The 19,337-nt window shown below is 29.4% G+C and overlaps 1 protein-coding gene across 4 annotated transcripts in view; it reads right to left on the bottom strand.

The window, feature by feature from the left end:
* LOC122500724 (WASH complex subunit 5) overlaps positions 1–19,337 on the bottom strand; it is a 182,912-nt gene that overhangs the window by 28,549 nt on the left and 135,026 nt on the right. For 3 of the 4 annotated variants that reach the window (XM_043609791.1, XM_043609790.1, XM_043609792.1), the window contains exons 14-15: positions 18,843–19,102; positions 5,317–5,500 (exon numbers count right to left, since the gene is read on the bottom strand). The exons of the other annotated variant lie outside the window; for it this stretch is intronic. In XM_043609791.1, the coding sequence (XP_043465726.1) occupies positions 5,317–5,500; positions 18,843–19,102 (444 nt within the window). The remainder of the gene's footprint in view (positions 1–5,316; positions 5,501–18,842; positions 19,103–19,337) is intronic. 4 annotated transcript variants of the gene reach the window in all.

Here is a 19,337-nt window from a genome sequence, read left to right on the forward strand (position 1 = left end):
GAAGTTTTCTTTAAACTAGTTTGTTTTTTATTTACACCCATATTTATATTCTTTTCGGTGAGAAAACTTTTTCAAGACTAAAGTGGAAATCTATATAACCAATGTATTTATAGTTTTTTGTCATTTGACTACAAACAGTCGACCTTTAATGATCTAGCAAAAAAATTATGACAGTAATAGTCAATTATCACAGTAATAGTCAATTATCCCAGTTGCCTCCGACAGTAGGGCCTAACGTGGACCTTGCCTAAAGCATAAAAGAGTTAACCGTCGACACAAAATCGCAAACATCTCCTAAAAAATTAGATCCACATAAACGTCATTATTGAACTTGCATGCAAACGTTACAAGCGTCTACAGTGAACTGACATTGAAACTATTAAAAACCTTGTATTTATAGTTTTAACCTCAGTTATCGTAAGAATGGAGTTTGAAGCACAGTCGATCAAATTGCCAGTCTACAATTTTGACACTCTTGTTCAAGATTGTAATAAGAAAACAGAAAATCGTCATGGAAATTTATTGCCAAATAGTGTGCGAGCAATATTTTGTGGACCGTCAAATTGTGGAAAGACAAATGCTTTACTTGCTCTTTTAATATTAATTAATATTTAATATTTAATATTCTTGGTCAAATTGCGAAAGCCAGTGATGCTATTCGACGAAAGCATAGACTGATGAAATTGGGCAAGGAAGAAATTGAACAGACTTTAAATAATACGTTTAAACCTATAGTGACACCAATTCAGAAATTAGTTGACGACATTGAAATTGTCAAACAAATTCGACCAGTAAAAATTGAAAGAGAGGGAGACCTTCCTTTAGAGTTTGAAGAAGATCAAGAAGTTAAGAGAGAGAATGATTCATTTTTAAGAGATGACTTATCGTTTGCAACAGCTGCTGATGATGACGATAACGGTGATGATTATGATGACAATAACGGTGATGATTATGATTATGATGATGATGCAGATGATAATGGAGATAAATCAGAGAAAGATGGTGCTATTTTATATCTTCAAATGTTGGATGAAAAGGGAAAAGATTTAGATCCTTCATATGGAGTTCGTAAATTATCTAAAGGGCAATTAATGATTGGTAATTCAGGAATAAATTTTGAACAAAATAATATTAGTGTAGGTAATAAAACATATCCTGCAACGAAAGGTTTACTTGAGCTTTTATTCAAAAAAGTTCCAGAAGAAGCTGTTTTAAGTGTAGTTGATCGAGAAAATTATAAAAATATTGTAATATCAACTAATGCTCATAAAAAATATTACAAAGCAGATGGCGCTGTTAGAGATAAAAAGAGTTTAAAATATCTAAACTATATAGCAGTACATTCTGGTGAAGGTTTAATTCCAGAATATATGACTCAACAAGAAGATACAAAAATTGATTATGTTTATTGGGATGATCCTAATGAATTGGTTGATCGTTTAAGATTGCTCTTGGCATCTCAAGCAGCTGGAAATCCCAGTCATAATAATGAGATTATATCAATTATTGAAGAGTTGAGAGAAGCTGGAATTGTTTATTAATTAACAGTTGTAGAAATTTTTATCATTTTCATGATGAGTATCGACATATTCGGACGTCAGTTTAAAAGCACAGAAACTTCAAATCGAGGTCCACCAGGACTTGGTTTTAAGTTGACTGGTGAAGGAGATTTTAATATTGAAAATAAGAAACTTTGTAACGTAGCTGATGATGAGAGCAACAGTGATGCAGTAAACTTGAATACTGTAAACAAAGTTATTGAATCTAAAACGAACACCATCTATGATGTAATCGGTTCTGTGAGAAATGATATAAATGACAATGTTGTAAAGATTGCAGAGATAGAAGATTTGATAAAAAAATATTTTGAAAATCTAAGAATCAGTATTGAAAGAAATATAGAGATGATGTCTACCAGCAAAGAGATTATTTTACAATTAGACAGCAGACTGCGCACACTTGAAGGTAATTAACAATGGAGGATCAAAAACTACAGTTGGTGAAAGAGTTACATAAACCAGCGAGAAAAAATTATAAGCGAAGAAATGTTGACATTCGAGGTATTGACGAGACTTGGCAAGCTGATCTTGTTGAAATGCAACCTTATGCTAGAGAAAATAAAGGTTACAAGTACCTGTTAACCGTCATTGATACATTTTCAAAGTTTGCTTGGGCTGTTCCAGTAAAGTCCAAAAAAGGTGAAGATGTGACTGCGGCAATGAAATCTATTTTATTTAAAAAACGTATACCAAAAAATTTGCAAGTAGATAAAGGAAAAGAGTTTTATAATTCACAGTTTGAAAATCTCATTAAAAGTTATAACATTAACTTGTATTCTACGCATAGTAATTTGAAAGCATCAATTTGTGAGCGATTTAATCGTACTTTGAAGAATAAAATGTGGATGCAATTTAGTTTACGCGGTAATTACAAATGGATAGACATATTAAGTGATTTAGTAAATGCGTATAATAATAGTAAACATCGGACAATAAGAATGAAACCGAAAGATTTAAATGCTCAAAATGAAAATAATTTATTGTTAAATGTTTTGAAAAAAGTTGCAGTAAACAGGCAATATAATAAGAAATTTAAAGTTGGAGATAGAGTACGTATAAGTAAAGTTAAACATGTTTTTGAGAAAGATTATACACCAAATTGGACTACAGAAATATTTACTATAAGCGATGTAAAAAATACTAATCCAATAACATATATCTTGAAGGATTATCAGGAAAATCTAATAAGTGGATGTTTTTACGAGCAAGAACTTTCTAAAGTTAAATATCCAGATGTATATTTAGTTGAAAAAGTATTAAAAAAACGAGGATCTAATGTATTTGTAAAATGGTTAGGTTTTGATAATTCTCATAACAGTTGGATAAACGAATCTGAATTATAATGTATTTGAGAAAGGTTAAAATAAAAATAAATTGAATTGTATGCATTCTTGTATTTATTTATCCTCTCTTTTACAATAAACGACCATTTATACATTGAATATTTGACATTTGATGAATAGCTTCATTTGATAATTGTTTGCAGTGAAATGTGACAAGTTCCAGCAATAATGTCTCTAAATTTAAAACATTAGTTCTTCCCATCACTTTTTGAAGTATTCTACTGTAATGTTTTTTAATAAAATCCGTGGCATGTTTTGTACACTTTACATTATTTTTAAAGATTAATTCTGCAATAGACTTTACAATTATATCTTTACTATACTGCAAATTGAATTTTGATAGTTCTACATATTTTTGTTTGACACAAGGAATAAGTTCATTAAATATTGCAAATGACGTTTCACTAAATGTAAAAGATTGATCTGAACGCTCAATTGATATTAAACGATATGTAACACTAAAACGTATTGTAAACGTTTCACAATCCAATACTGTTGCATCACAATCTCCATTGAAAAATTGCATGATATGTTTTACTGCATCACACAAAAGGCGCCATTCTTGAAGTTCCAAAGACAATGATACTCGTGGATGGCTGCTTCTTAGTTGAATTTTTGGTATTATATTTCCATTTGTGTCCAGTTCTGCTCCAACGACAACAAGTTTTGTAAATGATGGATTTAAGTTGTAAATTTTTGATAATAACATTTCTCGACATGGTAAATATGACATTTTTTTGTCTTCTACTGGTCAACTCCCTCAGGAACAAACTCTATTTGATTGTAAAGTCCTCCACGATTTCTTAAATATACACCACCTTTTACAGTTTCTGCTTTCAGACTGTTGAAAAGATTTGCATCCTCTTCAAATATTTTTAGCATTCTTGGTGGTAGAAAAATGTTAAATTCATTATTTATTTCAGCAATAATTTTCGGACCAAATTTCGTATCAGTTTTTCGAATGTCTGTTACTTTATAGAATGCATCGATGGTTAACTCCTTTATGGTTTTGGTGACCAAGACTTTGCTTGCCTTGTTTAATTTATCGAAATTCATTTTTATCACTTCAATTTTTTCACTAAAATATTTAACTGTGACCTTTCTTCAATTAAACTTTTAACTTTATCAATTTCTTGTATTAATTTGTTTAATCGCACTTGAATTTCACTATGCTTTGCTAATAATATGTTCATCAGCCAACTTAAACTGCAGGAATGATTTCGTTTAGAAAAATTGCTCTCTTTATATACATACACAAGATATGACCTATTTAACCTTGAATTTAATTATAGTTTTCTTAGAATTGCGGTAAGATCAAAAGCATTTTTATGAAAAGTACCGAAAATGTTGACCGGAAGCAATAAATCAAAGATATCATAAACAACAAGTACATGGGAAGAATTCCTTAGATAAGAATCTAATAAACAAGATATCAAATTACATGTAAAACAATAGCTTAAATAAAGACAATAATTCCAAGAAATAAATAGGTATCAAATTACATGTGGGAAAAATTCCTTAGATAAATCAAAGACATTATAAACAACAAGTAAATGGTAAAAATTCCTTAGATAAGAATATATCAAATTGCTCAAGCAAAAATTCTAGGAAGTGTGACGCCATATCCATCTCAGCATCATGGTCTGAATCACACCCTCCCCCGTGATGTCATATCCGCCTCAGAATCATAGTCTGAATCGCACCCTCCCCCGTGATGTGATATCCGCCTCAGAATCATGGTCTGAATCGCACCCTCCCCCAAATGGTTTGAGTCTGGGCTAAAAGTGTCGGTGCAGGAATCTGTGAATGACGTCATTTCCGCCCCACACACAATGGTTTGAGTCTTGACTAAATGGTTTGAGTCTGGGCTAAAAGTGTCGGTAACATGTCGGTGCAGGGATCTCTAGTTAGAACCGGCACTGCCTATCTACTGATTGGTTACCAGATTTGTCCCAGATCTAACCAGATCAGTTCCAGACCTGATCCAGACTTCAATTGCTACCCGGGCAGTTTGTGGTGAACCTTCGGTCCAATAAGATCATATTTATTTTAATAAACCTGCCATCACTTAAAGAAATGTTTTATTTAATTACTCCCCTGACAATTGTTTAATTTTTATGGAAATGGAACGTGCAAAAAAATTCCAACTTTAGTCTTTAGTTTGTTTACAATTCGAAAGAGCTTTTTTCAGCCTTTAATTTTTGATATTAATAAAGTTTGTAGCATGACATGTTTCATCTATAAAAATATTCAAAAATTAATAAAAACGCCGTTCTTTGGAGTTCAAACCCCTTCGTATGCAGTGGTTTTACTTAAACTATTTTAAAAAGTTTTCAAATCATGTATTTTTATATTAAAATTATGTTAAAGTTTAATTATTTAATTAAATACTAAAAATTATGTCTTATGCTTACTCATTTAAAGTTTTCAGAGCACCTTCCATATGTTTCGCCTCAAATTTACATTCTGTGTTTAATGTAAAAGAAATTAAATGCCTTAATAATTGCATATTTCCAATTTTTAACACTGAATCCAACAATGGAGACCAGATCTTATTAACGTATACGTTCACAGTGGAATATAATCTCCCAGGATAATCTAAAATTTTGTAAAATATTATTTCAAATTTCCCCAGTAAGAAACGAAAAATTGAAAAGGATTGAAATAATTCAAACTCTGTATGGTGTAGTAGAAATTATCCAATACTTTTGAATGCCATTTCTGTCCAATACTTTTCTATACCATGATAGGACCACGTTTCGTCTAAAAATGAATGCTATTCAATTCTTTTTGTAATTTTTAACAAAGACAAAATTTTTTTCTGAATGCTTTCCAATCCCATCCGAAATTATTACAGCCTGTCATTATATCACTTTTCAATTTTTCATTGGAACTGCGTTTCTGCATGCATTCAAGCAATCTTCTGAATTTTTGTAATTTATAAGATACATACAGTGGCAGATTTTGTAAAAAGTGTTTGTGTTCAAAGAAAAACTTGCTGAAAAATTGATTGTTTACCAATTTAACGTCATTTAAACGAGTCAGGGCCGTTATTCTGTTAGACAATAAATCATAACCTAAAAATTTCAGAGACCTTTAAACACTTTTAACCCTCTTAACTGATAATTTAATAATTATTCCTTTTTAAAATAGCAAATAAATTCATGAGTGCAGTTATTTGAAAGTAATTGAACATTCTATATGTCAATAATATTAGTATTATATTATTATACTACTGTCGCAGAATTCAGAAGCATAGGGCAGAAATGGTATTCAAAAGGATAGAATTTTTTTAATGCTTCTTAATCTTTGCTTTCTTACTGGGTATTCAAGAGGATTGATATCGTTAATTTTCATATTGCTCTCACTGGATAGAAAAGTATTGGACAGAAATGGCATTCAAAAGAATAGAATCTTTTTAATACTTTTCAATTTTTCGTTTCTTACTGGGTCATGACATTGCGACATAATACAGTCCACTCTACCAATAGTGCCACTTCACCTCTTTCTCGCTCGAGCTCTATCCTCTCTTTCACGACTCTAGCTTAATAGGGCTGGACGATTCTACCTAAATTCTACTCGATCAAATCAAATTAGGGAGCGTTCACAAATGATGTCACGTTTTTGGGGGTAGGGGGGGGGTCTCTACTAAACGTGACACAATGTATTTTTATATGGGAAATTGCATGAAATTGCGTGACAGGGGGAAGGGGGGTCTAAAATTCCGAAAAATTGCGTGACATCATTTGTGAACGCTCCCTTATCAGAACTGTTGAACAAGTTCCACCTGAATCTTAAAGTTTAAATGGAATTTTACAAAAATCTAAGTAGATATTTTTTATTAACTCTTCAAAAAAAAAAATTTTTAATGGAAAGACATTAACATTAAACATTCTTTTTAGTTCAATATGGGGCCACATTATAAAATTAAAAAGAAATTGTCTTAAATGCTAATACTTTCATAAAAAATTTAAAATGAATGTCAATACGACAAATATGTTAAAGCATTTAAAAACACAGCATCCTGTATATTTTGAAAATTCGAAAAAGGAACCGACAAAGCAGGTGAAAAAGACTATATCACCTAATTATGCATCTGTGAATAATGGTGGAGTAAAAAAGGCGTTTGAGAAAATTATTTCTTATGAAGGTACAGTACCGACGGAAATTGTGCGAACGCTAACATCTCGAGCTATTAAAAAACACACCCGCACAGAAAGAGTGATAACTCCGTTAAAAATGAAGCTAGATGCTTTTTTGCTTCCTCATAAAGGAAGCCTTATAGTGATGTCGATTTCCGAATTTTTTAGAATCAATTATTTTTACAAATTTTCAAGTGTAGTATACATAATTCGTCGAGAGGAACAAATGTCCGGATGTATGTGTGTATGTGTGTGTGTGTGTGTGTGTGTGTATGTCACCGATTCTTGTGGACAAATTTTCTCTTACACGTCTTGACGGATTTTGATAAAATTTTGTAGGTGTATTACGGTCACGAATACCAAAAATCAGACAAAAGGATTTTCAAAAATATCTAAAAAAAAAATTTTTTCAACAATTTTTTAATTTTTGAAAAAATTAATTTTTGGATTTTTTGAAATAACTTTTTTCTATATTAAAATGTTTATTAATTCTTGGCAAAATTGCATTCCTGACATAAAAACAAATCGATTCATGTATATAAAGTATATATTTTATCAAAATTTATAGAATTAATAAATATTTTAATTTTTCACAAAAAATTGAAATTTTGTATTTTTTGAAATTTTATCTTAACACTTTAAAATAATTATTCTAAAATAAAAAATTAAACAATTGCTATATATTATATTGAGGAAGCTTAATGATCATGAAATGAACAACTTGTTTAAATTGCATTGGAAAGCTTCTTGAATTTCCAATGAAATGACACTATTTTAAGTTGTATTGCATAAATAGGAAGCGAGATATTATGTTATGAAGACAAAAAAGTAATTCTATTTTTTTCGGAATTTCTTACCCTGACTTTGAATCCTGGCAAAATTTAGAAAAGTTGATGAAAAAAATTGTTACTTTCACAGACTATTTCTTGTAATCTAAGCATTAAATAAAGACCAAAAACAGCAAAAAACTATTTACGGGTTCCCGAGATATTACAAAAAGAGTCGGACCATGCGAAGCAATACTTTCAATTATCGATTTCTCTAATTCTCTGCTGAGTCAATTGCGTGGCTGTGAAAAAAGTGTCGAAAATTAATTTTACCAAATACATACTTACTGGGATCCACTTTTTAATTTAATATATTATATAAAGATATTTAATAAGTAAATCCCAGTAAGAATGTACTTGGTAAAATTCATTCTCGACACTTTTTTCACAGCCACGCGCAACTGACTCAGCGGTCCGACTCTTTTTGTAATATCTCGGGAACCCGTTAATATTTTTTGCTGTTCTTTGTCTTTATTTAATGCTTAGATTACAAGGAATATTCTGTGAAAGTAACAATTTATTTCATCAAATTTTCTTAATTTTGCCAGGAGTCAAAGTCAGGGTAAGAAATTCCGAAAAAAATATAATTTTTTTTTGTCTTCATAATATGATATCTCGCTTCCTATTTATGCAATACAACTTAAAATAGTGTCATTTCATTGAAAATTTAATAAGCTTTCCAATGCAATTTAACCCATTAACGCCCACCATGTAACTTCACTTCACATTCACTTCACTTTCACTTCACATTCACTTCACATTCACTTCACATTCACTTCACATTCGCTTCACATTCACTTCACTTTCACTTCACTTTCACTTCACATTCACTTCACATTCACTTCACATTCACATTCACTTTACATTCACTTCACATTCACATTCATTTCACATTCACTTCACATTCACTTAACATTCACTTCACATTCACTTCACTTTCACTTCACATTCACTTCACTTTCACTCCACATTCACTTCGCATTGAAAGTGAAAAGTGAAGTGAATGTGAAGTGAATGTGAAGTGAGTGTGAAGCGAATGTGAAGTGAATGCGAATGTGAAGTGAATGTGAAGTGAATGTGAAGTGAATGTGAATGTGAAGTGAATGTGAAGTGAATGTGAAGTGAAAGTGAAGTGAAAGTGAAGTGAAGTTACAGAATAGCACCCCAGGACGCAAAATATACCATGATTTCACGACTCTTATTTTGTATGAAATAATTAGTTAAAAATTTTAGGAAATACCATTTCCGACGTAAAATTTATCGCTCTTTCTGAATAAGAAGCTAAAATTTGTTTATAATTATCTCATAAAAATTTATAACAATTTTATTGCAAAAAAACACTTTTTATGAAAAAAATTTTTTTTAATTATTATTTTGACATGAAAAACTAAAGAATATGGTCTCCAAAGCACAAAATATCGCGTCCTCGAACTCTCAGCTATAAAAATCCATAATTACTTTTTATTAAATTCAAGATGGCGGATATGAAAATGGCCATTTTTCCAAAATGCAAAAGGCCGAAAAAAATTTTCGGGTAATGTTTTTCAAAAGTTAATAGATTTGATTGAAAATGATTACTCGGGGGTTTTTTGGGTCGCCGATTACGAATCTGATGTTAATTTTTTAAAATTCAAAATGGCGGATCCAATATGGCGGACATATTTTTTAAAAAGTAATTGGATTTGCTTGAAAATTGTTACTTGGGGGTTTTTGAGGTTGCTGATTACGAATCTGATATCAGTTTTTCAAAATTCAAAATGGCTTATCCAATATGGCGGAAAATTTTTTAAAAAGTGATTAAATTTGCTTGAAAATGGTTACTCCGACGTTTTTAGGGTCGCTGATTACGAATTTAACATCAGAACAATATTAGGTTTATCGTTGCTCTTACCACAAGGAGGTCGACGTGAAAAAAAAGCCACTTTTTTTAATTCTATTTAAATTTTTTTTTATTTTGCCTCAAAAAATATAGCCACTATCATGCAAAGTGCAACAAAAGGACACACAAATTGTGCATTCAATGTGGCATATATATGTGCGTCACTTGTTTTTAATCAAACCATGTGTTAGTCTCTTTTTACCATTGTATAAAAAAAATGTCATAATTATATAAGTGTCATAATTATCGTTGATTTAGATTTAGAAAGCAGAATTAAAATTTTATATTATTTATTTAAAAAAATATTAAAATATACAAAAAAAAATTTTAAAATAAAAAAAAAACAAACAAAATTTTAAAAATAAAATAAAAAAAAGTAGCTTTTTTGCACGTCGACCTCCTTGTCGTAAGAGCTGAGCAACGTCATTAAAATTTTGTTGACGGCTTACGGACGTGGAGGATAAACATAATATTGTTCTGAAGTCAGATTCGTAAATAATATAAACAAAAACCGCCGAATGACCATTTTGAAGCAAATGCAATTACTTTTTAAAAAATGGTCAGCCATATTGGATCCACCATTTTTAGTTTTGAAGAAGTGACATCAGATTCGTAATCAGAATCCCCAAAAACCCCCGAGTAACTATTTTCAAGCGAATCTAATCACTTTTTAAAAAATTGTCCGCCATATTGGATCCGCTATTTTGAATTTTAAAGAAGTGACAATAGATTCGTAATCAGCATCCCTAAAAACCCCTGAATGGATAATTTAAAGCCAATCCAATCAGTTTTTAAAAAAATTAACAGCATATTGGATCCGCCATTTTGAATTTTGAAAAAGCAACATCAGATTCGTAATCAGCGACCCCAAAAACCCCAGAGTAACTATTTTTAAGCAAATCCAATCACTTTAAAAAAAATATGTCTGCCATATTGGATCCGCCATTTTGAATTTTGAAAATGTGATATCAGATTCGTAATCAGCGACCCTAAAAACGTCGGAGTAACCATTTTCAAGCAAATTTAATCACTTTTTAAAAAATTTTCCGCCATATTGGATAAGCCATTTTGAATTTTGAAAAACTGATATCAGATTCGTATACAGCAACCCCAAAAACCCCCAAGTAACAATTTTCAAGCAAATCCAATTACTTTTTAAAAAATATGTCCGCCATATTGGATCCGCCATTTTGAATTTTAAAAAATTAACATCAGATTCGTAATCAGCGACCCCAAAAACCCCCGAGTAACCATTTTCAATCAAATCTAATAACTTTTAAAAAACATTATCCGAAAATTTTTTTCAGCCTTTTGCATTTTAGAAAAATGGCCATTTTCATATCCGCCATCTTGAATTTAATAAAAAGTAATTATGGATTTCTATAGCTAAGAGTTCGAGGACGCGATATTTTGTGCTTTGGAGACCATATTCTTTAGTTTTTCATGTCAAAATAATAATTGAAAAATTTTTTTTTCATAAAAAAGTGTGTTTTTTGTAATAAAATTGTTATAAATTTTTTTAAGATAATTATAAACAAATTTTAGCTTCATATTCAGAAAGAGCGATAAATTTTAAGTCGGGAATGGTATTTCCTAAAATTTTTAACTAATTATTTCATACAAAATAAGAGTCGTGAAATCATGGTACATTTTGCGTCCTGGTGGGCGTTAATGGGTTAAAAAAAGCATCTACTATCGGCCCAAAAAGAACTGGCCCCTGACTTTGAAAGCTCACAACGCAGGTAAAAAAAATCGTAGAGAGTTAAGACAAAGTCAAATACGTAGCTTATTTATCTAGTTGTTTGTATACAAAATTCCATAACTCAAAAAAATTTTTTGTTTAAGTTATGGATTTTTAATTGAAAAAAATACATGGTTTTTTGCATGTTTTTGAGAATAGGCTACTTTGAAAGCATGTAGCTCATTTAAAAAATATCCAATCGACATACTGATTTTTTTCAGTAATATTTGTATCTTTCTTAAATATATAGTGAAGAATTTTTAAAATTTTTTAATTAACATTCGGAGATTATTTAAATCAAAAATAAAAAGTTATCTCTCTTGCGAGCAGAAACACAGCTTTGAAATAAAATGCAAATTATGTAAAAGTTTCTCCTTAGACAGAAACAATTTGAAAAAACTTGTAAAAAAATTTTGTTTAACATTTATTTATAAAAATGTTTTTCATTTTTTGCTTTATTACACCATTAAAGCAAGGTGCAGGCTATCGTAAATCTATTTTGCAAAGGCGCCGAGGTCTAAAATCTTGGGAAACCCATTTTTCTATCAGGGCTCAGGTATAAATGAGTCTGTATGTTTGTAACTGAGAAGAATTGAGAATGTACGTGCAATAAGGGAATACGCTCAGTGTAAAGTAGATAGCAAGTATCCTCTTATTGCATGTGAACCCTCAATTTATGCAAAGAAAAAAGAAATAATTGTAAAAAGAAATTACATAATATTATTTGTTTCAAATAAATTAAAATAAAGATTTATGTTAATCAGATTCAAATAATTAAGTTGAATAAGATTGAAATAATTGAATTAAAAATGGAATATTTAATTTAATTAAAAATTGAATAATTAATTGTATTAAAAATTAATTATTAAATTAAAAATTAAATATAAAGCAGGTAATATTTAAATAAGTCACTTATCAATTATATAAATATTACTTTACTTTTAAATTACCTGATTTAAAAGTGTTACAAGTAAAAGAAAAATATTTTGTGTTTAAAGGCCCTCCTTCCTATACCACTGCTAGAACCCCAAAAAAAAGTCTTCAAAGTTGTAAATAACTAATAAGAATAGAAGCATCATATAAAAAAAAGTGCGGTAGTTTACTACTGTTATAGAATTCTCTACTGTTGACAAAAGGGTTTCATGTCCGACTGCACCTTGCTTTAATGGGGTAATAATGCAAAAAACAAAAAACATTTTTATAAATAAATGTTAAACAAAATTTTTTTACAAGTTTTTTCAAATTGTTTCTGTCTAAGGAGAAACTTTTACATAATTTGCATTTTATTTCAAAGCTGTGCTTCTGCTCGCAAGAGAGATAACTTTTTATTTTTGATTTAAATAATCTCCGAATGTTAATTAAAAAATTTAAAAAATTCTTCACTATATATTTAAGAAAGATACAAATATTACTGAAAAAAATCAGTATGTCGATTGGATATTTTTTAAATGAGCTACATGCTTTCAAAGTAGCCTATTCTCAAAAACATGCAAAAAACCATGTATTTTTTTCAATTAAAAATCCATAACTTAAACAAAAAATTTTTTTGAGTTATGGAATTTTGTATACAAACAACTAGATAAGTAAGCTACGTTTTTGACGTTGTCGTAACTCTCTACGATTTTTTTTACCTGCGTTGTGAGCTTTCAAAGTGAGAGGCCAGTTCTTTTTGGGCCGATAGTAGCTTCATTTTTGACGGAGTTATCACTGTTTTTGTGCGGCTATGTTTTTTAATAGCTAGAGGTCTTAGCGGTCGCACAATTTCCGTCGGTATGGTAGTGTAACTTTAAAAGTATCATTACCAACTTGTAGAGCATTAAAAAACGCTTCTATTGACCTACTTTTGAACCTAATTCGATCATAAATTTCGAAATTATTGTTTTTTTAAAAACCAAAAATTGTGGAAAATGATGTTTTCTTAACTTTTTTGTTTGAAAACTTTTCTGTAACTATTAAACTATTATAACTGCCTTGTATGGTTTAAAAAAACATTAATTTATGCAAAATTTAATCACTTTTACCATATTTATAAAAAGTTAGTCATATATGTTTCTATTATTATTATTATCTCTGTTAGGAAGCAAAGTGTTTATGAAATAAGCACCAAAATTATAACAAAAATCTGCAACTTGGCAGCGGTATTTATTTATTTATTAGGGTCAAACCATTTTATTTCGCCTAATGTACTTTTGATCTTTATAAAAAATTTCAATATTTCGGGAAAATATTCTTATATGTTTTGGGATTACGAAATGCACAATGATTTGTAAAAAATAATTTCATTTCATATAAAAAAAGATATTATAAATTGAGAGTACATGAAAAAAGGTTACATTGACAGGCATTACAAAATATTTAAAAAAGGTGTAATCTCTTTAAGAAATATAAAAAAAGCGATTGATTAAAAATTAAAAAATTAAAAAATTAAAAATTAAAATTTAATTAAATTTAATTTTTAAAGACTTAATTTGTGATTTGAACTTGATAAAAGTATCAAATAATTTACAATAAACTGTAAAATATGTTATTTAAGTTTCTGTATGAAATGTCAAAAATCGATCATATTTAATAATTTTTTTTGACAAAGTAATTTAATTTTCGTAAATCAGAATTATTTAAATAATAAGTATTTTAAATACACTTTATTATTATTTAAATACTTTTTTGATTATCAACTGAGAAATATAAAAAAATTTACCTTAAAAATGAACCATTCTTCATTTTATCGGGATTTTGAATGTTTGTAACTTCGTTGGAGAAAACCCGATTTATGCCAAATTTTTTGAGCATGTTGATTGAAGCAATATCTTCCTGCTACTAAAATTTCGCGATGGGTTTTGCACTAGTTTTCAAAAGAAATTGATTTAAAAAAATTGTTTATTTTGAAGGTTACAGACAAGTATTATAACTAACTTGAAGTTGGTTTGCTACTTGCAATAAAAGTCAAATTCAAAATAAAACGATTTTTTTAAAGTCAGTTTAAAACAAACCAACTTCAAGTCAGCTATAATACTTGTCATTAACCTTCAAAATAAACAATTTTTTAAAATCAATTTCTTTTGAAAACTAGTGCAAAACCCATCGCGAAATTTTAGTAGCAGGAAGATATTGCTTCAATCTACGTGCTCCAAAAATTTGGCATAAATCGGTTTTTCTCCAACGAAGTTACAAACATTCAAAATCCCGATAAAATGAAGAATGGTTGATTTTTAAGGTAAATTTTTTTATATTTCTCAGTTGATAATCAAAAAAGTATTTAAATAATAATAAAGTGTATTTAAAATACTTATTATTTAAATAATTCTGATTTACGAAAATTAAATTACTTTGTCAAAAAAAATTATTAAATATGATCGATTTTTGCCATTTCATACAGAAACTTAAATAACATATTTTACAGTTTATTATAAATTATTTGATACTTTTATCAAGTTCAAATCACAAATTAAGTCTTTAAAAATAAATATCAATCGCTTTTTTTATATTTCTTAAAGAGATTACTCCTTTTTTAAATATTTTGTAATGCCTGTCAATGTAACCTTTTTTCATGTACTCTCAATTTATAATATCTTTTTTTATATGAAATGAAATTATTTTTTACAAATCATTGTGCATTTCGTAATCCCAAAACATATAAGAATATTTTCCCGAAATATTGAAATTTTTTATAAAGATCAAAAATACATTAGGCGAAATAAAATGGTTTGACCCATTACAAAATTGGTTTCATAATTTTATTACAAAATTGGTTTCATAATTTTTTATAGGTATGTTAAATTTCCCTGGTAAAAATTTCGGACTAATTCCGGATTGAATACGGACAAATTATTACGGATTAGTCAGAAAATTGTACGAGAAGGTCAAAAAATGAACCGCGTTAGTCTGATATTAATCCGAACGAAAACATGAATCCGAAAACACTCTGGAGGAATCCTGAATGACTACGAATTCAGTCCGTAATTAGTCCGCAACAATCCGAATTTATGACCGGTAAAGAATTTTTCTAAAATAATAAATAAATCCGAATCTCAAGCCAAAATTGTCATAGTCACTCAAATTTTAAAATAACCTTTCACGCATAAAAACTTGGTTAGTTGAAATTGGAACACAGCTAACAAGTTCGCTGTCATATCAAAATGGTTCGCTATATGAAAGCGAACTAACTCAAATTTTTACTAATATTGGTTGTCATTGCGAAGTAGTCCGTTGCCATTGCAAACTTCTTAGTTGTAGTATCATTTTTTAAATTATTTTTTGCCCGGACACTAAACCCTGCCGGAAGAATGGACTGAAATTGTACTGGGGAATTAGTACTGAGAGCTCAGTGCTATTTCAGTGAAAATTTGCTGCGTTTCAGCACTAAAATTGTACTGGGAAAAATTACCTGCAAAAGGGTCGCTATCGGTGTTGTTTATGGCCTGACCGTCATTAAGTTGAAGGACGAATATTTCTCTGTTAATGTTAAAAATAATTTTTATTTATATTTCAACATTATATTTGTTTTTCATGAACTCAGATTCTTTACAAGTAATTATTACGTATGCTAAATATTCATGTTAATCTAAATTCAAAAATAATATCTGTTTTTACGTAACAATTAGAGTTTGCGAGATAGTTTATAACTTTTTTAATTAAACATTTTTTATAATGAATTTTAGATATTTGTAATCATAAAACATCACAGATTTAAATTTTTTTGTTTTGAAAATTTAATTATTTAAATTGTAAACTTTTTAAGCCATACAATTATAATCCCATACAACAATAGGCTTTCGAGTCTATTGTTAAGGGGTTACATGGGTCAAAACGTCCAGACAATGTATGATTGTTTAATTATTTTTTTTTTCATAAAATAAATAATAAATTTTTTTATTTGAGTGTTTTTATATCTTAAAGTACACTACTAAAAGAGTAACTTGTAAAAATTTCGTTAAAAAATATTTAAAATCAGGGCCGTACCTACAGGTTCTTTGAGAACCCTTCCAAAAAAGCGGTGGTCACGATATCTTCTGACCGGTTCATTGAAAATCAAAAAACCAAATATTTTCTGTTAGTGGATGAGTATAGCTCGTGATTGAACGAAGGAATATTTTTTTTATTGATTAGAACTGATTTTACATGGTCTTAATGGTTCTAAAAATTTTAACTTTTGATAAAAGACACTGTCAAACATCCAAATTTCAATTTCTTTGAAAACCCTTCGTTCAATCATGAGATATATTCACCCACTAACAGCAAATTTTTTGTATTTTGATTTTAGATAAAGCAGTCAAAAGATATCTTGACCACCGCAAAAGCAATTTTTTTTAAAGGGGCCCGAAGAACTGTTGCTACGAGCCTGATTTTTAATTTTTTTTTTAAATTTAATATCTTTCTCATTTAATAGTGTACTTTCAGATACCAAAATGTTCAAATAGAAAAATTTATTTATTTTATGAAAAAAAATTTATTAAAGAAACATACGTTTTCAAGTCGTTTTGACCCATGTAACCCCTTAAAGCAGGGGTTGCAATATAAGTTTAAAATTTAACGGGAATTTCGTTGAAAATTTTGTTAACCTTTTTTTATTTTCACTTCCGGACTGTTAACAATGGTTTGTTGACATAACCTACATTTGATACTATTGTTAAAGGACTTTAAAAATATCTACCGAAACATTAAAAAAAACGGACTGAAATTGTACTGGAGGCCAGTACAATTTCAGTACTTTTTCAGTCCATTCTTTCGGCAGGGAATTCATAATTTTCTTGAAGCTTTTTGCGCCTTGAAGTTTGTAGATGAATATTTTGCTAAATTTGTCTGTACTTGATTCTTTTCTCAATTAATCGATGCCTAGCTATCGATAACTTTTGAGAATCGATTCAAAGGAATCGATGTTTTTTTTAGCTCGAGTTTGGAATTTCGAGTTACCCCAAGAGAAGGAATATGCTAAAAGTGGGGGTACTGCAGTTCTAAGAAAAGTTGCAAACGCTGTGCAATTTTGCAGCACTATTGATAGAGTTGACTATAATACATAGTATTCTATGATACATATATTCATTTAACGCAAATCGTGATATCTAACAATAAAAGATTGTCTATTTAAAAATGTATATACACTGAGAAAAGTAAAAGGTTAAATATAACCAAGTTTTAGTTAAAAACAACCGAGCGATGCTGCTAATATAGCACTTGCAATGTGAATTGTCTGCAGTAACCGATCAAAGACGATTAAAAATTTCGGTAGAAACTAGTTAAGACTACTCGGTTACGGTAGCTTCTTTCTCTGTTACTGTAACTAACAGTTTATAATTAATGCTCCGTAAACGTTAGTTAACTTACTCGGTTACTGTAGCCACCTAAAAAGGCTACAGTAATAATATATGAACTTGAATATTGTAGTCAATTAGCTCTGTTATAATAAAGAAACCGATTAATTAATTTTAAACCACCCAACTCGATTAAAATATTTTTTGATTAATAAAATATTCCCTTGATAAAAATTATTTTCTTTTATTGGAAAGAAATCTATTTGATTAAAAAATTATGTTCTAATTTAAAGATAACCAAAATTTTCTGTAAATTAAAATTCTTTTTTATAATCAAACAAATCTTTTTCAAATAGAATAAAATACTTTTAACCTCTTTAACGTGCATCGTGTAATATGTCATCGGGGATGAAAGGTTTAATGCGTTAAATATTCTCCGTTTTATTTTTATTTCTATGTATCTATTGTAGATGAATTCTATATTTGATGGCTGCTGTAACATAATGAATAAAAATTTGTATCGCGTCGGTAGAAACCAGAATTGTAACAACACGACTCTCCGGAAAAGACGAAACGAAGTGACTGACTGACTGACTGTGACTGACGATATGTCGCCTAGATATGTTTACTCGGTTAAAATCTCAGGTTGAGTCCACAATAGGCACTTTTCTTAAAGCGATGCATACCCTCTACATCGATTTCCATTGTTCGAACAATAGAAATCGATGTAGAGGGTATGCATCGCTTTAAGAAAAGTGCCTATTGTGGACTCAACCTCACAACTCAACGTAATTACATGAAACTCAGTTAATATTAATCGCATAGTAATAGTTTATATTCAAAAAACAGATAGGTAACAACAACCACGAAAGTTTGTTTCCATTATGCACATTTCAGATTGGTTAAGATAATCCTTTGGAGGTTTATTTTTAACAGATGTGTTTTAACCATCTCAGCCCGGTTGTGATAATCAGTATAACTTAGTTTCTTTTAACCATATCTTATTTATTTTTAAATACTTTTTTTTAACCGAGCTATTTCTACCACTCGGTTAAACGCAATTTTTCTCAGTGTTTTTTGTAATTAATTAGTTTCATACTCACTTTTTGAATCCACATTTTGCGAAATTACTTCACATTCTTTAAGCATTGTTTTCCAAGTCTTGGATTTAATACCTTGATTAACATAATGTACTAAATTTTCCAATTCAACAGTTACATAAAATGTTATCATTTTATCTAATCTTGACAATCCTGGAGTACCCATGGACTTTAATATCATAGAAAATACTTTATAATCAATAACCTCAGTTTGACTTTTTAAATCATACCACGCTAGAGTGTGTTCAATGTAAACAGTTGTTCTGAAACCAATTATTTAATATTTTTTTATCAATTTAAAACTAAATTTTAAGTTGATAATGATTGAAACTTTTCATAGCAAATATGGTTTATGGATGGAGTCCAAGGCTCTCTTATGCCTTAAGACTTTCTCAATGATCAAGACTCGCTTATGGCTTAAGGGTTCGGTCCCATGTGAGCAGAAAGCCTAAAACAGTCAGATAGCACTACCTCTATAGCACTACCTTATAGATTTTC

This window comes from Leptopilina heterotoma, unplaced genomic scaffold (assembly GCF_015476425.1).
Source record: "Leptopilina heterotoma isolate Lh14 unplaced genomic scaffold, ASM1547642v1 Lhet_190, whole genome shotgun sequence".
Lineage (NCBI taxonomy): Eukaryota > Metazoa > Arthropoda > Insecta > Hymenoptera > Figitidae > Leptopilina > Leptopilina heterotoma.